The sequence below is a fragment of the Cheilinus undulatus genome, linkage group 12, assembly GCF_018320785.1.
Source record: "Cheilinus undulatus linkage group 12, ASM1832078v1, whole genome shotgun sequence".
Taxonomy (NCBI): Eukaryota; Metazoa; Chordata; class Actinopteri; order Labriformes; family Labridae; genus Cheilinus; species Cheilinus undulatus.
Window position 1 is genome coordinate 13234798 of NC_054876.1, and position 22372 is coordinate 13257169.

At 39.4% G+C, this 22372-nt stretch overlaps 1 protein-coding gene across 2 annotated transcripts in view; it reads right to left on the reverse strand.

The window, feature by feature from the left end:
* Positions 1 to 1695: 1695 nt before the first annotated feature.
* Positions 1696 to 22372, reverse strand: part of kcnip1b (Kv channel interacting protein 1 b) — a 41304-nt gene continuing 20627 nt past the window's right edge. The window contains exons 1-8 of one of the 2 annotated variants that reach the window (XM_041802097.1): positions 20448 to 20659; positions 11653 to 11777; positions 8302 to 8371; positions 8143 to 8213; positions 7952 to 8059; positions 7760 to 7864; positions 7383 to 7445; positions 1696 to 3086 (exon numbers count right to left, since the gene is read on the reverse strand). In XM_041802097.1, coding sequence (XP_041658031.1) covers positions 3039 to 3086; positions 7383 to 7445; positions 7760 to 7864; positions 7952 to 8059; positions 8143 to 8213; positions 8302 to 8371; positions 11653 to 11777; positions 20448 to 20505 — 648 coding nt within the window. In that variant the 5' untranslated portion in view covers positions 20506 to 20659 and the 3' untranslated portion in view covers positions 1696 to 3038. Of the gene's footprint in view, positions 3087 to 7382; positions 7446 to 7759; positions 7865 to 7951; positions 8060 to 8142; positions 8214 to 8301; positions 8372 to 11652; positions 11778 to 20447; positions 20660 to 22372 lie in introns of those variants that run through there. The other variant, XM_041802096.1, reaches the window with a different exon arrangement.

Below are 22372 nucleotides of genomic sequence, written 5' to 3' on the forward strand. Positions count from 1 at the left end.
TCGTTTAGGGGTAAAGAAATTTATAACCCCTACTAAAAAGAAAAAAGAAAAAAAAAAAAAAAACACTCTATAGACTTGTATTGAAAATGTGCAGCTCATTTCGCCATTTATACGAGAAATTGACTTGTGTTTTGTTGTTTTGTTTCTTTTTTTTTTAATTTGACTTTGGTTAAACAGTGTCTCCTTGATGCCTGTTGTCTACAATATTATGTTTTCATGTATATTACTACAGGTACTGTAATTTCCTGTATTTTGTATTATGTGCTAAAACCTCATAAAGCAAAATAAAATGTTATTTAAAAAACATTTAATCAGAGATGCAGGCTTTTGAACTGTGCATTGATAACAAGCTGGATGGTCCTTCTTCTCTTTGGTACGCAGGAAACGGCATCTGTGGTTTCCAAAAAAAAAAAACATTTCAAATTTTCATCTATCTGACCACGGAGCAGTTTTTCATTCTGCCTCAGTCTATTTTAAATGACCCAGAGAAGATGGTGGCCTTTCTGGATTGTGCTAGCATATTGCTTCCTCTTTACATGATACAGCTTAAACCTGCATTTGTGGATGGCACAGCCAACTGTGTTGACATCAATGTTTTCTAGAAGTGTGCATGAGCTCAAGCGGTGATTTCCAGTACAGAATCATGTCTTTTTTTAAAGCAGTGCTAGCTAAGGGCCAGGAGAAGTCGTAAGCATCCAGTATTGTTTTGCCTTGTCCGTTGCGCAGAGAGATTTCTTCAGATTCTCTGAATCTTTTGAAGATTTGATGCACTGTAGATGGTGCGAGAGACAAAGTCCTTGTTATTTTGCATTGTTTAGCATTTTTCTAAAATTGTTTAACAATTTTTTGATGCAGTTTTCCCAGATTGGTGAACCTCTGCTCAGCTTTACTTCTGAGACTGCCTCTCTAAAATGCTCCTTTTATACCCAGTCATATTATTGACCTGTTGCCGGTTAACCTATGCAAAATGATCCTCCAGCTATTTTGACTTAGTACCACTTACTTTTTCCAGCCTTTTTTACCCCCTCCCTACTTTTTTGAGATGTGTTGCTGCTAAAAATTCAAAATGAGCTGATATTTTTCATGAATTAAAATGTCTCCACTTCAACATCTGATGTTTTTTTCTATTGTGGATAAGATATGGTTTAATTAGATTTGCAAAGCATTGCATTTTATTTTTGTTTACATTTTAGACAACTTTTATAGAATTGGGATTGTATATGAATGAAATGAATTTATATAATAGCCTGATGTTGATGTAGCCTGTGCATGGACCCAGCTGGATACATTTAAGCATGCCATTGTAATGAACATGTCTTATCATTTATTTATTCAGTGTGCATGCTTTATAAAGTCAACAGTCTTGACCTATACTTGTCATTTCCCCAGGTATGAATCTGTATGAGGAGTAAAACTTTTGTGTTTATTCTGTAAGCACTACAAAATTAAAGCTTGATATATTTTTAAAGATGACAGAGTCAAAGTCATAAAAATCCTTCAGTTTAATTATCATCTCCTACATTTTTTCTTCCGTCCTTTCATTTCTTTAAGTTCCCCTTCTGAAAATGATTTAATTCAGAACGTTGCAAAGAGTATACATTAATGCAGTCTTAACTGCATTGAAACTTACTCGGAACACAAGAAAATACAACTGTGTCTTTAATTGTAAATTAAATTTTATTCTTATGGCTTCAAATAAAGTTTCTATTTGTGAGATTTAACAGCTCAGATCCAAAACAAGACTGGAGGCTGTGATGTCACACTGATGTACTTTACAGCGAATAAAAAAAGCTGCTCCACTGACAGCAAAAGGGAACAGTGATGAATATTTCAGTGCTTAAACTACTACATCCTAGTGAGTTTTCTATTACGGTGGTGCTTTCAAACACGCCCTGACTCATGGAGAGCCAGCTGCAGGAACCCGCCTGAGTCACCCTGTTCTGTCTTCAGCTGCTCGTCAGTGTGACATCACAGCTTTGGACAGGATGGAGGAGGCGTTGCCAAATGTTCTCTATTAATACAGATGGAGCCGTCCTTAGTGCCATCAGAATATCACAATCCAAAGCTGATACACAGAGGTATTACCCTGCAAGATTATCCAAAATCGTCAGATACCAGGATTACTTTAGAATGGCTTGAACCACACAAATATAACATAATATCATCACTGACTGCCGTTAGAACATGATCACCTGTGCAAAAAGACATGTCTTATGATTACACCTTACTTAAATGGGCACTTCATCATAAAATCCAAACTTTATGCACATTTTTCACAATACTTTCTTTTTAGATTTTTGACAACACATTAATTTGAGCACAAAAAGCAAAGCAGCGAGTGAAAATACAAAAGAATGATATGATTTCTTCTTTCTTTTCACTAAAATTGTAGCTCCAACAAAGACAGAAAGACAGTAATGCACACAAACCCACACATAAGACCCATGAAATGTACTTTTTCTAAACTGTTTGACCCTGTAAGCTTTACACAGACTCTTGACAACAAGCTGCAGACAGACTCAGCAGGCAAACAACAGCCAGGCCAACACAACAGCACAGGGGTCACAGCAACAGTGAAAGCAACACATGACATTTGATGCACAACAGAAACACTGTATGGCCAAATTCCCTTAACAAATCTAACAAATGTTTGAGGATAGATCAAAAGTCTTGCAAAAACATGCAGTTATAATTTGGCAAAATATCTTTTGGCGAAAAAAAAGTAGTTCCGCTGGTGGGACGATAGCTCTTCGCTGGTTGGTGGGCAGCCTGGTAATGTACAGTAGGAGCATCTTTTTTAATCTTCTGGACAGGCCTGAGAGCAAAGTCTGTCACATCAGTTATTTCAACAAGTGTGGAAAATCTCCACAGGAAGGCTAAAAGCGATCCAGTTCAGCCCCTTCGTTCAAGTCTCTGAGGGTTACATCCAGGAGAAGAAGAGGGAATCTGGACATACTGCACATTTGCATTCACACGCGCACTCACACCAAGCCCTCTCATTTTCCCTGTCGTTGTTTTCATCATCTTCTGCTCCTGCACTACATCACGTTTTCAAACAGCTGCATGGACCTCATCATGGTTTCATCCTTTAAAGAAAGAAGACATGAATCAGGGCAGAATGATGCAATTAACCAGTGCTGTACTGTAACAGTGTATGGACTAATGTACAGTCAGTCCTGCTGCACAGCTGCATGGAGACACACGCTTCCAGATATGAAATATTCATGCTCTGCATTAAAAAAGGACATCATTTTTTTCCCCCCTTAGGACACATTAACGTTTGGATGCTTAAGATCTATATCTTAATGATGTTTGAAACTGTTTTCATCTGCATGTAGATGACTTCATTTCAAATTTCCCCCTTAAAATGCAACACAGATGTTTGTTTTTTATGTGTTTTAAATACTTAAATACGATATTATATCATGAAAACATAACCAATTGTGATCATTATATCACACTATTAATATTAAATTAACCTTTTTTTTATAAATGTGTTTCTGCTTTATTTATTATGTTGTTTTAAAATGTGTACTCTAAATAATCAGACAGAAAAGGTAACTTTGACTAATTATAAATGACAGAACAAAATAGTTCTTTTTAAAAAGGTAATAGTAAATAAAAAACTGAAATATCCCACTGACATAAGTATTCAGACCCTTTGCAAAAACACTGAAAATGTAGCTCAGGCTCCTCATATTTCTAACAGCATTTGCTGAGATGTTTCTACACCTTGATTGGAGTCTACCTGTGGTAAATTAAATTCATTGGGCATGATTCAAATGAGGCTGAAATTTAAAACCAATGGTATAAATATCTCAGAGGTGTTTGTTTACTTGTTCATTGAATGCTTATCTATTTTTTTAGGGGTGGGGTGGGGGTGTCCAAACCTATTTGGCTCTGTGTGACAAAGTAATTGCCCCCTGAACCTAATAACTTGTTGTGCCACTCTTGGCAGCAATAACTGAAATCAAGCGTTTGCAATAACGGGTGAGGAGTGTTTCTCATCACTGTGGAGGAAATTTGACCCACTCTTCTTCACAGACTTGCTTTAACTCAGCCATGTTGGAGGTTTTTCAAGCATGAACTGCCGTTTAAGGTCACACAACAGCATTTCAGTTGGTTTTAAGTCCGGACCCTGACTGGGTCACTCCGAAACCTTAATTTAGTTTTTCTTGAGCCATTCAGAGGTAAACTTGCTGGCGTATTGCGGGTCGTTGTCCTGCTGCGTAACCCAAGAACGCTTGAGCTTGAGGGCACATACTGATGGCCGGACGTTCGCCTTCAGGATTTTCTGGTAGACAGCAGAATTCATTGCTCCATCAATCACAGCAAGTGGTCCAGGTCCTGCAGCAGCAAAGCAGCCCCAGACCATCACACTGACACCACCATGTTTGACTGTTGGCATGATGTTCTTTTTATCAAACGCTGTGTTATTTTTATGCCCGATGTAACAGGACTCAAACCTTCCAGAAATTTCAACTTTGGTCTTGTCAGTCCACAGAATATTTCTCCAAAAGTCTTGGGGATTTTCTTGGAAAATGTGAGACGAGTCTTTGTGCTCTTTTTGGTAAGCAGTGGTTTTAGCCTTGGAACTCTCCCATGGGCGCCATTTTTGCCCAGTGTCTTTTTAATGAGTCATGAACACTGACCTTAACTGAGGCCAGTGAGGCCTACAGGTCTTCGGATGTCATTCTGGGTTCTTTTGTAACCTACTGGATGAGTCATGGTTGCACTCTCAGAGTGATTTTGGTTGGCCCACCACTACTGGGAAGTTTCACCACTGTTCCCAGTTTTCTCCATTTGTGGATAATGGCTCTGACTGTGGTTTGCTGGAGTCCCAAAGCCTTGGAAATGGCTTTCTAACCTTTTCCAGACTGATAGATTCCAATCACTTTGTTTTTTCACTTGTTCTTGAATTTGTTTGGCTCGTGGGATGATGCGTTTCTTTTTGAGATCTTGTAGCCTACTTCATTTTGTCTGACAGTTTCTATTTAAGTGATTTTTTGATTCAACAAATCTGGTGGTAATCAGGCCTGGGTGTGGCCAGTGAAATAGAACTCAGCTTTCCAAAAACTGTGGTTAATCACAGTTAACTAATGATTTAACAAGGGGGGCAATTACTTTTTCACACAGGGCCAGAAAGGTTTGGATTTTTTCCCTTAAAAAATTAGATAATCATTCGAACACTGCATTTTGTATTTACTTTGGTTGTCTTTGTGAAATATATAAATTGGTTTGATGATCCGAAACATTTAAGTGTGATAAATATGCAAAAAACTCAGGAATCAGAAAGGGGGCAAATACTTTTTCACTCCACTGTGGTTATTCATGCTTGGAAGTACTGCACTGAAATAAGGCCCAGAATCACGTAGGTACCTGAACTTATCAATGAGTTGGCGCTGAATGGTTACTGACGGCAGTACCTCCCTGCTGCAGAAGTGGTAGAACCACTGTTAACTCTATGTTGACCTTGCAGCACCTGCAACTCACACATACAAATTCTACAAGCCAGCCACCTGGAAGCGTGTCGAGAGCGCTGTGCTATGCAGGGCAGCCCTGAGCAAAGAATATAAAGTTTCATGTAAAACTCTATGGTTTGCAACCTCAAAAGTTACCTTTTTCCTCAATGGCAGCATAACAGCTCTGTGACCTGCTGTCCTCTTGGAGACATGTTGCTTGTGCCACAGGATGAGACCTTAATTTGATATAGTGATGATTTACTGTCTGGAGAATTGTATTGTATTTTGCAGTTGATCGGATACTTTGCACATTTTTATACGGCTGTTTGGATCAATCTGCTGTATGTGGATTGGCAACTTACATGCAGTGCATGTGACCGGTTGTGGCCCCCAAAGCACTGCTAGGGAAGGCTGGAGATATCATACTTAATGTGAACAGCAATCCCATTCACCCATTCTCTGAGGTCCGGAGCCTGAGCATCATCATGCACTCCACCCTCTCCTTCCAGTCCCAAATTAAATCTGTGACTAAATCTGCCTTTTTCCACCCAAAGAACATCTCCAGACTCATATCATCACTCACAGACTCAGGTGCAGAGACGCTCATATGCTCATCCCTGTCTGGGATACCTCACAAAGCTCTGGACAGGCTCCAATACATCCAAAACTCTGCTGCCAGGGTTCTCACCAGCACTAGGCCCTGGAGGCACATCACCCCTACTCTCATCCACCTCCACTTGCTCCCGGTTAGATTCCAAATCAAATACAAAATCCTCCTCCTCACTTACATATCCCTTCAGACCCTTGCCCCTCACTACCTCTCTGACCTCCTTCATCCATATACCCCAACCTGGAGCATCTGGTCCCCAGACACTGGCCTTCTTACTGTTCCCACCATCAAACTTTGTATCTATGGACAGAGCCTTCAGGACTACAGCCCCCATCCTCTGGAACATCCTCCCTGAAAACATCTGCAATGCTCCATCCTTGGATATATTTAAAAAACTCATCAAGCAGCAACTGTTCACCACAGCTTACAGTCTCTCCTAAACCTGCCTCCCTGCATACACTCAGCTTAATGTTTGTCTTTGTGTTGTGTCTTGTTTTCCTTTTGTGTCTTCTTTTCTTTCTGTAAAGTGACCTTGGGTCTCTAAATAAGTCCAAGCTATTGTTATTATTATTATCACTTAGAACGCCGTGATGCACGTTGGGAAATGGGGCTCCCCAGAGAACCATTGTATAGTTCGAACACAGCTCCCAAGAGGCTAGCTGCCTCCATAATTCTCAAAAGGAAGAAGTTTGGCACAACCAGGACTCTTCCAAGAGCTCGTCACCCATCCAAACTGATCAATCAGTGATGAGAAGGACCTTGGTAGGAGAGGTGACCAAGTACCTGATGGTCACTCTGACTGAGCTCCAGAGATCCTGTGTGGAAATGGGACAAAGTTCCAGAAGGACAACAATCACTGCAGCCCTCCATTGATCTGGGCTGTATGGCAGAGTGTCTAGACAGCAGCCTTTCCTCAGTGCAAAAAACATTTTGCAAAACACAGACTGGGATAAATAGAGGAGCCTGAGCTAATTTGCAGTGGGTCTGAGTACCTATGCCAATGTGATAGTTCAGTTTTTTATTTTTAATTCATTTGCAGGATTGTTTTAAAATTCAGTATTCAGTTTTTCATTATGGGGTACTGGGTGTAGATAAATGAGAATATTATTTTCTATTGTAGCCTCAGGTTTTAACATAACATAACTGAAAAAAATGAAGAGGGTCTAAATGCTTTCTGAATGCACTGTACATACTAAAGATCTTTGGCAGACAATCTCAGCATCCTCTTTCAGATATCTTCTTAAAACTCACTTTAATAAGCTGTCTTTTTAAGAATTACAGATATAAAGCATTAGTCAGATAGCACATACCTCCTGGCAGGCTATAACAAACTCCTCCATAGTCACCACTCCATCTTTGTTTTTATCCATTTTCTGTTGAAAAGAAAAAAAGTAAACTTTAATTTCAAAACTAAAGGCAAATATAAATTCTTTTTTTTTGGCGCAATAGTGATATGTTTCGGTCATTTCTCAACAAATTCACAACCGAGAGCTGAATCGGAGATAGAGCTAGAGTGTATCAGTATAGCAGTTAAAAAAAGATGACTGCATGCCTGCAGGATAAGACATAGCTAATAAATAAAAAAATAAATAAAACTTTCCAAAACTTCTGCAGTGCCTCAGTAAAACCACCAAAATTAATTTATAAAGCTACTGAGTCTAATTCTAATGATGTTCCAGTGTCATACCTGAAAAAAGGCATCCACATGCTGCTGTGGGACGTCTCCCTTTAGTGCGGGATAGGTGTATTTTCCCATCATGTCATAAATAGCCCTCACAATCTCTGTCATTTCCTGAAACAAGAACAGATTCCCACTGAAGTGAGACACTGACTGTCAAGGATTCACATCACACTGCACTCACAGTGACAGCAGGCTCACCTCTCTGTTTATATATCCATCTCTGTTAATGTCATAGAGGTGAAACGTCCACTCCAGCTTCTCTCTCAGTGTTCCTCGCAGCAGTATGGACAAACCCATGACAAAATCCTGCAAGGGACGGAAAAGGAAAAGTCAGGATGTGAAAGTATGAAAACACATGGAAGTGGTGAACAAGGAGGGAGGATCGTTACCTTAAATTTAATGGAGCCGTTGTTTGTCGTGTCAAATGCTTTGAAAAGATAATGTGCGTACATGCTTGCATCTGTAACACAGAAACAAGAATATATAAAGCCTTTGACCTCAAAAAGCTGGAAGAAGGCAGACAGCAGATGGTAACATAGAAGGTTTACCTCCATGAGGAAAGAACTGTGAGTAAATGTGCTTAAAAGTCTCCTCATTCACAACGCCACTTGGACATTCCTGTGGAGGAAAACGTGGAAGAGACGTTACTTGTTAGTGAAAGTTAGTGAAGTTAGTGAAAGAATCATTAAAAGTGACAATTTTAGACATGTTAACCTCTTCATATCTCACCCTCACAGCTTTTTTGCATTAAAAGTTGGTGTTGTGGAGTTTGATAGCATTATTAGCATGCTAATTTGACCTAATAAGCTATTTCCAGTGCAAAAGTTATAAAAACATACAGTACATCGCTTGAATAAAATAAAAGAAACACTGCAGTGGTATTTCAGCAATGGGATCAGTTTGTACTAACCAGACCATTGGTATAACATTATCAGCATACTAAACAGCAGGTCATGTGACTTCATTGAGCACATATATCCGGTCCCAGCTCAGTCAATAAGCAAGCAGTGAGCTGGAGTGATCACCAGTTTATAAGCAGAAATGATCAACATTTGCATACGCTCATTACTTATACAGCTACAGTCACTGTATTATTATCTGACATGATGTTAAACATATCAAAGTAGCTCCAGCTCCTGTGTTGACTGATGTAATTAATTTCATATGTTAAAAACCAGTCAAACAGAACAACCATGGTAAAACAAAGAGGCATGAAATTGCATGAAGACACCTTTAACGGATTTTAGATGGGGACCCAGACAGAACAAATAACAAGTCGAGATCAATACACAGCATTGCAATCAACAACACAATAGTCCTGAAACAGTTCAATAGTCCAACATTAAATCAATGTAATAAGGCCTTGTCTCAATAGTAGCACCTCCCGGCTCTAAAGAAAGTGGTTGACCATGAGCTTTCAAGCATGAAGGTTAATCTACACCTGACAATGTTAAGCAAACAAAAAAAAAAAAAAAAGAAAAAAAGAAAAAACAACAACAAAAAATAAAGCCCAGCTTGCTGTCTCGCTGGCTTCAGAGCCGCAGTTTGTTTTTGGTTGGGTGTGACGTCTGAGTTCTTGTATGTCTCACATAAACAAATTATCTACCATGACTTCCAAATCCACTGCATATGCTGAGAAACAAGATTTTATACTTAGCAGGGGGTGAAAAGTAACATTTATTGAAAAGACTGTAAAAGAGTAGCTTTTTGAGTACTTTTTAAAATCAGAAATTTTACTTTTACTCAAGTATATTTTGTGGAAGGTATTGAACCTCACTATATTAAAAAAAAAAAAGCCTCGAGCACTGAGAGAAAGAGGCCCAGATGGCCTAATGGTTTACGGCATACCCCATGTACTTGAGCAGCCTGGGTTCAAGTTCAGCCTGTGGCTACTTTCCTGCATGGTTGTGACTCTATCCACTGTAAATAAAAGCATTACATTTTCCTTTAGGTTTAGTATCACTTTGAAATAAACCACTTGGTTTCTCTGATGAGTAACAAAAGTAACTACCCAGTACTTTGAGTAAACTTAAAAAAGACTAACTTTTGACTTTTTCTTGAGCAGACTTATAATCAGTACTTTTACTTCTACTTAAGTCAATTCTAACCAAAGTAACTGTCCTTTCACTGAGTATGATAGTTTTGTACTTCTTCCACCTCAGTAAAAAAGTATCCTATGTGGTTTTGGACACAACGATGGAAGATCTCCACTGGCATGCGTCACTAACAGGTCAGATTTTTTGTTTGTTAGATACATTTGTTCAGGAATAATAACACAAAGGTGCCACCATTTTCATCTGTCTTAGCTGTACACTGTGTTTTTTTTTTTTTTTTTGCCAGCTAGCATATACTAGCATGCTATAACCCAAAACTATGATTGTCAGGAAGGTGAGAACTAGCTGGTGCCTTCTTATTTACAGCATGACAACTCATCATAGTGAGTAATTAGCATACTAAACCATTATGGTGACAGAGGAAAAGCACGCCTTGAAAATTTTACTTTACAAATTAAAGTCATGATCACTAGCTACTCGTAGGAATCAAAATAACACTCCCTGTTAATATTACAAATTACCAGAGCTTCCCAGGTAATACTTAATTCATGTGAATACATTTTGGAAGTGATGTGGACCCTATTCTGGATCCAAGACTTTTTTTAAATTTTACTTTCTTTATTTCATCAATTAGCATTTTTAACAAGGAGCTGCGTTGATGCTGTGCATATTAATTGCTTACAAAAAAGGCATTTTCTGCAGTTGTTTCCCATTTAAAGCATGTAAGTAGCATTTAACTAGTGTTTGACTTTTAGTTTGAAGGGAGATTAGACTGATTACATGAAATGCAAGAGGTTAGCATTAGCATCTGACCGCTCATCAAAATGTAGCTGTTTATGGAGCAAAACAGGAAACTTTTCTGGACTTTCTAAAAACCTGAAACAAAAATAGTCTCTAGGTAGGCTTCAGCTTCTACCTGCTTATTAAAAACTCGAGAGCGCTATAATTTAGCGTCAATAAAAAAACTAAAATGGTGACCAAGGAAAAGTATTGGCTTGTACCTGATTGATTATTATCATTGACATTATCAACATGCTAGCATGATAAAACCTGAAACTGAAACAGTCACAAAAGACGGTGTTAGCTCCCTGCTTATTAATAGCACTATCATTATCAGCATGGTAGCATGCTAAAACATGAAAATAAGATAATCACAACAGTAGGCTTTAGCTTGTCCCAGCTTAGCTTGAAAAGTGCAATTACAGTGAGTAGTTAGCAAACTAAACTCTAAACTAAACCAAGGAAGAGAATTAGCCTAAACCTGGTTAATAACACTGTTGTTACTAGCATGCTAGCATGCTAAAACCCCAAAATAAAATTATCACAAAGGTAGGCGTTAACTTGTGCCTGCTTATTAAAAGCTTGAAAAGTGTAATTACACTAAATAGTTAGCTTACTAAACTCTAAACTAGAATGGTGACCAAGGAAGAGCATTAGCATGTTTCTGGTTATAGCCTATAAGTAAATAGCACTATCACTTTAGCATGCTAAAACACAAACCTAAGATAGTGATTAAGGTAAGCTTTAGCCTGTATCTTTTTTAGCTTAAGCACAACATTGCAACCATTGTGAGCATATTAGCATGCCTAAGTACCAATAAACTAATGGCTTTAACCTACTTATCACCAGTAGCCTATTACAGCATTTTGGTAGCTTATTATTAGCATTTAACCCAAAACACTACTATAAAGCCCCATCAACCCTCTAGCTAGGCTGAAGACTGTAGTTTTATGGGTAAGTCAAAGGCATTTTTGTGGAATAAGCTGCTACACTTCCAATCTTTCTGTTATCTGGAATGCATGTTGTCTAGTCTATTGAAGTGTCAAAAAAAGAAAGAGTGATTACATTTTTAAAACCCCGGTAGAGGATCTGCAGCTCCTGTTTGGTGAAGTTAGTTTGGGCTTCTAACTGGTCCAGACCTTCTGGTCTGTGACACACCGTCGTCATCTCCAGCTCATCATCAGTTTTATCTACAGGGAAAGAAAGGGAGAGAGACATGCTACTTAGTATACAGAATCATGTCAAAAGTTGTAAAAAGCCCTAGTTATCATGCTCTTTATCACCCTAATACAGAGAAAAGAGACAGCTCAGCAAAGCCTCTAAATAAAGCCTGCAGGAAACATATCAAACATTTGATTAGACAGCAGAAAAAAAGTGCTTACATTGCAGGTGAAGCAGCAGAATAATAAAGCAAAAAAGAGGACCGCATTCAGGTATAAAGAACCATGAAAAAAAATGAAACTATGAGGGACTACATGCACTTGACGAATAGATCTCCCCTCAGGAGATGAGGGGTTTTATTAATGGCGACATGGGGCTCAGTATCGGGTGGAGATGGATGGTGGTTAATGATGTGAGGAGTGCTGGTCCTGCTCAAGGCAAAGAAGACCGTCTCCAGCAGCAGTGCAATACTAACAACCTGATATCAAGGGTAGACAAAATCCACACACCGATGAGTTCAGAAACATGAGCAAACATCCAGGAGAAAACACACCATAAAGAGGTCTCTGAGAGTGTTTATTGCTTTGACTAGCAGCAGATCCTTCAGGAAAAGCGCTGAATTAATGAGACGTAGAGTAGGATGATGGCACACATGAAGCTGAATATTTGCATGTCAGGATGGCATATTAAGGTGTCGGTTACTTTTTTATCCTAACTGGTCCCTGAGATGCAATATACTTGGATTTTATGGAGTGATATATTACCATTTCCAAACATTTTCTGCTTACCCTTAAAGAGAAGCATCTTCAAGTTGTTTTGCTGACATCTCAGCCTGTTATTCTCATTATATCAAGATATCAAAGCTTATTTTCTTATGAAAGCAGGATAATTTTCAAGTGAGCAAAACATCAACAATGAAAGGCTGCCACTAAGACAGATCAGGCTACGCCATGCTCTCACTGCCAACACTTAGGAGGTTAATTAAGCCTTTTACTATTGGACTGCATGTGAGACAACAAGTGGATGATTCTTTTCAACTCACTGGTACCTGGATATTGTTCATCACACATCTGCTGATACTGAGAATATGTCGTATTACTCAAAGCATTGAGATAAAGGCACAAACTGTCATCATGATGCTGGATGTCTGCTTTATCTGCAATTTCCCTGTTGCTCTTTTAAGATCATGTCCTGCCTTCTTAGGGGTGATTTAGTCATTGCCCTTCTCGCAAATTAATCATCTGTTGTGGACATTCGGATACCAAGTGACTGCACTTAGTAAGTGCATGCATTACCAATATGTCTTCAGTGACAGCCTGATATGAGAACTCACTCGCCCACCTGCCATGCAAACAACAGCTCATACATCATTTCTGTGTCTCTCCTACCATGGCTTGGCATCTCTGTATGCTGTGTTCAGCAAAGCCGCTGGCAATAAGGACGGTGGATCTGAATTAGCTACAAGCGAAGAGGCGAGCAGTTCCTCTTTAACATTTCTTCGCCTCATTTTGACATAAACGTGCTCTTAAAGGAAGCGCTGAGATACTATTAAGCATATGAGCCATGTTACGTAGTAATTGTGATATGTCATTTGCAGAAAAGCCAGTTCTATGAGCTTGCTCAACAACAGGAGCCAGCTCTCGTTTCAGAGATGGTTTCATTTTTTCAAATGCTTTGTTGTTTAAAAGAAATGAAAAAGGCAAGATGGTACCAAATGAAGAGCCATATGAGAACCAAAATACCAGCTCTTATTACTGAGCTGAGCCAATGATCCATATCTCTGAAAGAGTTGCAATTCCCTTTTTTAAAAGCGAGGCTGGACAGGCGTTTATAAAGCCATTTTTTTTGTTTACCAGAGAAACCATGCATACCACATCTGTGGACCGGGTGGCCTTTAATGCATGCTGGTATGCATTAAGAGCCATCTTCACTACAAAAGAAATCAGATGAAGGCCTTCCAGTCCTCTGTTTGCAGTCTGAGCTATGGGTTAACAAACAATTTTTCTAATTGTTGAGGTGCATCCAGGATCAAGGATTACCGCTCCGTATCCAAATGGCCAAAAATGCTTTTAGACTCCCGCCTCTTTAGAGTAAGTCTTTCATTGTGAGATACTCTATATGGGCAATAACATGTTACCATATGGAACCATTACACTGACAGGAACAATAAAAACACTGTATTTAAATGCATACTTTAATATGGAGTTGACTCCCATTTGCAACCTCCACTCTTCTTGGAAGGATTTCCACAAGATTTTTGTACTGTTTCTTTGGGAATTTGTTCCCACTCATTCTCATTCATTCCAGACTCATCCATCTGACTGCCAAACAGAGAAGAGTAATTCAACTCTCCACATAGCATGTTTTCACTGCTCAGCAGTCCAGTGTCTGTGTGCTTTACACCACTCCATCCAATGCTTGGCATTGGACTTGGTCATGTGAGGCTTGCATGCAGCTGCTCCGTTATGGCAACCTGTTCAGTGAAACTCCTGCGGTGTTTGTGTTTACATTAATGCCAGTGGAAGTTCAGAACTCTTCAGCTATGGAATCACAGAGCATTGGTGACTTTATGCATCTTGGCATTCTTTGACCCCACTCTGTGAGTTTACTTGGTCTTCTGCTTCGTAGCTGAGTTGCTGCTGTTCCTAAACGCTTCCACTTTCGAGTATCACTTACAGTTGACCGTGGAACAGGGTTGCCAGGTCCACGGTTTTTCCCGCGGAATTGGGCTACTTTCAACCTACTGCTGCGGGTAGATTTTTTTTAGTCGGATTAAGCAGACCCATTTTTTATTCAATTTCTGTAGCAGAATAAATACTCTATGTGAACTCAAGTACAACTGAAACAACCAGCAGAGAGGCAGGAAAACATGGAACATGGCACACAGACATACACACCACCCATATAGAAGTAAAATGTCTGCGGGCAACCAAGCGATATGCAGTGTGGCAGAGGTTTTACTGTATCATTTTGAATTTCAGCTTTGGGCTTGGTTTTGGGCTAGTTTTTAATCAACCATTGGGCTGGTTTTGTCACACAGACCTGGCAACCCAGCTGTGGAATATCCACCATATTGCAAAGGTGGCATCTAATACAGAACCACGCTTGAAGTCACTAAGCTCTTCTAGGTGCTGGATTTTATACACTTGTGGTATGGGTTTGAGTGAACCTGAATGAGACCACATACTTTTGTCCATTTATTGAATTTATGACCAAATAATATAGGAAGATTTGGCAGCTTGTCCTGAGTGACAGGTATGAAAGAAAGACAGAAAGAAAAATAATCAGGAGTACAAATTTGATAAAGGCTTTTTGTTTCTGCTCTTGAAACTCTTAGATAAATAAGTCAAGATCTTGAGAAAACAACTAAAAAAATATTTTTTATTACATTAAAATGTAGTAAACAGAATGGATTTAGGGATGTCTGCCCAGGGCCTCCATAGATATGCCACTGTATATTCTTGATTTTTTTCTTTTTGCACAAATTTCTATAAAATCGCTGCAATCAATGCACAAATGAAATGACAAACATTCCTCTACATGCACAAGTTTCTAGAAGCTTTCTGAAAGTTATAGCAGCATCAGTTCTCCAATTCTCTGTCAGACTTTGAGAAAAGGAGATCAAAATGAATAAAACACTTCAGGCACTTAATTCGGCACTGATGACTCATTCACCTCCGTCGTTCCAGCAGTGGTGTCAAGATTAATCCTCAGCACTGACACTGTATCTGGTATCATAAATCATCTGCTAGAGGCAACCCTAATTATAATTCTAGACCAAGTCTTATATCTTATTTGTTAAGGATTAACTATATGCAATAAAAGTTCTATCTGCTTTTTCATAATTGCTTCTACTTTTATCTTGCTAATTTGGTTCTTATTCATTAGATCTGAGCTTCAATCTGTGCAACAAAGCCTCAACAACATGCATTTACAGGGATCAAAGTCTCAAGTCTCAAGTCTCAAGGCTGGTAACATGTACAGTATTTTATGAGGCTACCCTTTAAGTTTCACACTTAATAAGGAAATGGAAAAATAATAAGAGCCTGAAAAAAACTCTTCTGCATGCACAGAAAATGATATGAATAATCCGGAGAGATAATATGCCAGCTAGTTAAGGGGATTAATTATGAAATTAGCATATTCAATAGCAGATTAATTGCTTCTTTTTCAAGATTGCTTCCTTTTTAGACTCCATTTGCTTAAAATTCTCTTAATTCTACTGAATGCTGCACAAATGGGGTATCTATAATATTTATTGTCAGTTATCTCAGATTGTGTTTGCTTTCAATTCTCTCCAAATCTTTCTCTGAGCTCCCTCCTGCCTCTTGTTGCCATGGCTATAGACAACCGGGATCATGGTGAACAGTGGTGGGTTTACTGAATCAACTGAGAACTGTGTCAAACCCAAATCATGTATTTATTTATTAACAAACAAACTGAATCACATTAGAAGAAAAAACAAAGGTGTTAATCTGTAATCTGAATACATTGAGTTTTTTTTTTTCCAGAGTGTCATTTTTGCTTTGCTGCAAATGTGACGGCGTGATCAGAAACAGATGAAATGAAATGAAGGTGAGAATAGGAAACAGGAAGAGGTGTTGATTAGAGTAAGGGTGAGGCGTGGAGAGAGAGGAATGGAGGGAAAACTGTGAAGAAAAGATGAGGATCGTGCAATATGTTCAGAGGGGAAGTGGTGAAAGACAAACATATTGATCCCAGTTCCATGAAGGGGAAAAGGACTTATTGATCTTGTGAATGATTACAAGTAACCACCATATTTCAGCTGTCACCACATGGGTTTAAACACTTAATATTAACATGAATCTAAAACGATCTCATAAAACACACTTTCACATAGAGACAGCTCGATATATAAGACATCATTTCCAGTTTCAGTGTCTAGAGGCATGAAACCTGCTGATGTAACCAGGGAACAGCTGCTCTCCACATAAAGATTCATCAGCATGCACTGGGAAGGACATGCTACATGATGAAGTGATGGATATAATTAGAGGACAGTCAGGTGGTGATTTGATTGACAAACTGCAGCCCTGCCACTCTGTTAGACACAAAAACAGTGAGTGGGTATTGTTGAAGTGCTGCAGTATGGATTTGAGTGTTTTCAACAGGTTGAAGAGAGTGTGTGCTTATTTGTTGTGTATTGCCAAACTTATTCCGACTGTCACCCAAGACTGAAAATTTGTGACATTTGCTCTGACAATTTCTTTCTGACAGTGACTAAACTGTGTTTGAATAAAATCTATCACTCAAAAACTGCAATAATAATAATTTTTTAGCCTGGTATGAAGCATGCTGGAATAAATATTTGTCTCTTTAAAAGCAAGCAAAACCATTACGGTCAAATGCTTTCTTTAAAGTCACATTGATGCCTCAAATCACTGCAGGGTTAGTCAAAAAGTAAAACATATCTTATTCCTCAATGTGATAAGATGATCCATAAGTATGATGAAATAAATGCAGCACAACAAAATATAGCATGCGACAACGTCATAACCTTGCAAAGCAGATGGATACGCCTGTTTCCATGTTTCTCACTGGCGAATCCGTCTTGCAAAGCTCCCGTCTGAACAGTTTGGGCCTGGTTAGAAAGTGACAGGACCAATCAGCGACGAGGGGCAGTACTTTCGGGCACGGCAGAGTCCGGTGCAGATACAGCACAAGACATTAGCGTGGATGCAGACACACATTCGCAACCCACTGAAAAATGCTCCCACTTTTGGGTTCTGACCCACCAGTTGAGAAGCACTGTGCTATACAATAGCACAAGATACACTATATTGCCAAAATTATTCAATCAGCCATCCAAATAATTAAAATCAGGTGTTCCAATCACTTCCATGGCCACAGGTGTATAAAATCAAGCACCTAGGCATGCAGACTGTTTCTACAAACATTTGTGAAAGAATGGGTCGCTCTCAGGAGCTCAGTGAATTCCAGCGTGGTACTGTTATAGGATGCCACCTGTGCAACAAGTCCAGTCCAGAAATTTCCTCGTTCCTAAATATTCCACAGTCAACTGTCAGTGTTATTATAACAAAGTGGAAATGATTGGGAACGACAGCAACTCAGCCATGAAGTGGTAGGCCACGTCAAATGACGGAGCGGAACTTTCTGCAGGGTCAATGGCTACAGACCTCCAAACTTCATGTGGCCTTCAGATTAGCTCAACAACAGTGCGTAGAGAGCTTCATGGAATGGGTTTCCATGGCCGAGCAGCTGCATCCAAGCCATACATCACCAAGTGCAATACAAAGCGTTGGATGCAGTGGTGACGAATTGCGCTTCTCCATCTGGCAATCTGATGGATGAGTCTGGGTTTGGTGGTTGCCAGGAGAACGATACTTGTTTGACTGCATTGTGCCAAGTGTAAAGTTTGGTGGAGGGGGGATTATGGTTGAGGTTGTTTTTCAAAAGCTGGGCTTGGCCCCTTAGTTCCAGTGAAAGGAACTCTGAATGCTTCAGCATACCAAGAGACAATTCCATGCTCCCAACTTTGTGGGAACAGTTTGGGGATGGCCCCTTCCTGTTCCAACATGACTGTGCACCAGTGCACAAGGCAAGGTCCATAAAGACATGGACGAGAGAGTTTGGTGTGGATGAACTTGACTGGCCTGCACAGAGTCCTGACCTCAACCTGATAGAACACCTTTGGGATGAAATTGGGCGAAGACTGATAGCCAGGCCTTCTCGTCCAACATCAGTGTATGACCTCACAAATGTGCTTCTGGAAGAATGGTCAAAAATTCCCATAAACACACTCCTAAACTTTGTGAAAAGCCTTCCCAGAAGAGTTGAAGCTGTTATAGCTGCAAAGGGTGGACCGATGTATTAAATAATTATTATTATAATTATTATAATAATTCTTATTATTTATTATGTATTATTATGTATTAAATAAGTGTGGTATGGTGCAGTACAGTACAATATGATTGGTTACAATATGATACAATACGACATGATTCGATACGATATGATAAAATACAGTATGATTTGATAACTACAATACAGTACGATATACTATGGTAAGGTATGATACAGTACGATATACTACAAAGCGAAACAATGCGATATGATGTGCTACGATGAGGTTTGATATGATACAATCAGTACGGTACGGTACAGAACAATAAAATAGGATATGGTATGGAATGGTGCAGTGTGGTGTATTATATGTATGACATGATATGTGTGATACAGTAGCATAAGATTGGTATATGATAAACGTGATGCAATACAATACAATGAAAATACAATACAATATGATATGATGATATATGAAGATAGCTTTAATGTCAGGACATACAGGTACTCAATTACAAAATCTGATAAATTCAGAAACAAAAAAAGCCTCTTTAAAAAAGTAAAGTACAGAATTAATGTACTCACTGTTGCAATTAAACATCAGCTTTATATTAACTTTTTCTCCTTTTGTTTTTTCATTCATGTTGTAAAAGGACAGCAGCTGTAGCTTTAAATCTTTAGTAGTGGTAGTAAGTAGTAAATGAAATGACCTTTATTCACTTTTTTAAACTAACGATGTGAGTCATAACAATTCAATTACCTTCCACTTCATTTTCATTCCTCACTGCCTTGACCTCACTCAGTCCAGCCCTGCTCCCCTTGTTTATCTGATGCTTTAGCCTTATCTGCCTCCTCTTATCTTATCTTACTACTCTGCACAGCTGGCAACAAAAGACAAACTTTAATGCATCTTTAAGAAACAGGATGACCTCGGTATGCTTCTATTAAAGGCTTTAATCCAAACAAGAACAAATGACTCCATCTCATCTTTGTAAAAACAAAACGCTGACCCTCACCCTTGTCTTGTAGGCTGCACGGTCTAACCTCACAGAGTAATTGCCCTCCTTTGCTGCTTCATGGATTTTATCTGCCATATATTCGTCATTCATACTGGCTGAGAATTGTTCACTCTCTCTCCTCCTATGCCCCATAACCCAGTCTCCATGACAACAAGGATTTCAAGCATAAGGCAAGGGAGAGGTATGATATGTGAGCTGCCTGTTAATACACATGCTCCTGCCTGAACCCTTGTCTGCTTGCTGTGTTCTCCTTCCCTCTCTCGCTCACACCTTTGACATACACTCGCACACGCATGTGCACACATAATCACAGAGTCAGGGGCAGTGATTTTTTGCTCTCTGCTTGTTTTCAAGGGCATTCCGGCTTCATGGCACGCGGTAATCTCTCCATCATGAACACAGTATGTGCTACGGCTCACAGCTCACACCTCCTAGCGCTTAATCCCTAAAATTTCTGCTGCCACTTCCTGGAGTGAATACACTGTATATGCATTTGATTGAAAGAAAAAGGCTTGTTTTAAACTCTTTTTGTGGGGAAAAAATGCTACAAAACAAATGTGTAGTGCACTTTTTACGTTTATGCATTTTGCCCATAAGTAAGGTACATTTGGATACACTAGCTTGTCTCTTTTTGCAGTTGACTTCTTTTGAATAATTTACAGGCAATGCAAAGAAATGAGGTAACGAAATATATTTCTCATTTTACATGCACATATGAGATATAAATAATAAAAATAGTGCAGAAATCGTAGGTTGAGTTAAGTCCAAATTGTTATCTTAACATTCTTTAGTCTGTTTTAGCTTCTCCTGCTCTTTTGTCCTCTCTACATCTTTTTCTGACTGATGTTGACGTACCTCTGGATGGTCTCCTTTGCTTGGTTTGCATGGTCAAAGTGCCCACTACTGCACCCATGTTGTCACTGTGGAAACCAGCCTGGTCAAACAAACCTAGAGAGTAACAGCCCTCTGTTTATTCCTCGCTCCTGTCAGCCTCGGTGAGTCTTCAGCTGCCTGCACGCCTCTGAATCTTAAAGGGGGCTTCTTCTTCTTCTTCCTCTTCCCCCTGTTGCGTCTCCTCTCTGCTTTCAGATCTGTCACTGAGGGACGACTCTTCTTTCAGCGGATTCTCCTGGATTTCTGATGGGTTTTTTTCTCCAACTGCACGCACTAAAGCTGCTCCTGCTTTTCTGCGCCACTCCCCTCTGCTCTGAGCCTCGTTTCATTCATCCGTCAGCCGTTTCCCCCCCTCTCTCTGTTCAAGCTCCCTGCCTCCTCATGTTATTGTGGGATAGCTGGCAGCCAATTTATTCAGTAATAACACTCCTGACAAATTGATGGGAGCAGGTGAAGGACACACATTTAAAGCTGACACATCATCACTTATTGCTCCCTTGCATGAGCATTCATTTCCTGCAGATGTACGCACTAACCCTAATCCTCACCACTGACCCAAAAATCAGTTTATTCCCATTTTGGGACACGACTTTTGTCCCACATTGGACAAGCTGTCCTCCAAATGTAGGCTAAGTCAGTAGGCTAAGAAGCTAAGTGAAAACCCCACACAGACACATGCACAAACCTCACAAACACAACCCCACACACAAGCAATTAGTGCTCTGACGCATGTTTTGTCCCATAATGAGCCCATATTTGGCTGTAAATGCCGTCCACTTGTGTGCATATTGGAGTGTTTTTCACCACAGAAACATGACTGCACCTTCTTTGTTCTGCAGAGGACAAAGACACAATAAATGATTTCTTTTACTGTGATAGAAACAAGAACATTAGAGTGTTTTATGGTGCCAATGTATTCTCGCTGAGCAGCCTCAATTTGAGAAAATGACTGCACGCATTAGGGGAGGCAAAGCAGCGGGACTGAGTAATGTTTATTTCCCTACAAGTGCTGAGCATTAAAATCCAAACAGTCTTGTTGGAAGCAGGAGTAAGTGTTTATTATTTTATAATAGCTTTTTCTACTTACACAATATCATTCACAGTGGTAAAAGCTGCAAATGATGGAAAAATACGTCTGTGACAGGTTTCTGTTAAAGGAGTCTTTACTATAAAGGTGTAGAGGAAAATATAGTCACCTTTTACATATTCTACTGGCTGCAAACAAGAGTTGCACATGCACACTTTCTCTCTCTCTCTCCATATAGGAGGCCTTCAGAAAAAATCGCTCTCCGTTTAAAAAATTCATGCCCTGTCATGTTTCCAATGCCTTTTTAGCTTACTTGTTTCTTCAAAGCTACACTCCTTCCTTCACCCAGTTGTGGAAGAATGGATCTTTTTTGTTAGTCCTATAGAAATACACTTTTAAGATAAAAGTCATGCATTCAAAAAGCCCGGAGACGAAATTAAAGGCATCAAGCTGCAACATGTCCCAGCCTCCTCTGTAGATAGGTAGGTATTAATAGATGTCATTATTAATGCATTCATGTGTACATTAATTGAATGTTGCAGCTGATAGAGTACAGGCTATATTTTGTTCATTTATGCACTATTGCACAGTTTATTAATGCTGTTTTCATATTTATGATTTTTGCATAATCTTTTGTTGGAATTTATGAGTATATCTACCCCTGAAATGTATCAAAGTAGTAGGTTTTTAAAGGAGCAGACACAACTTCCTCTGTGGGAAATTCGTTTCTTGGTTCTTGTGATTGATCATGCTTCTCACACACAGACCAAAGCTTTCAAACACATGGTCAAAGCCGAGGCCTGCAGGACTAAAAGCAAAATGGCAGCTACCACTGATCACTACATGGAGCTACAGCACA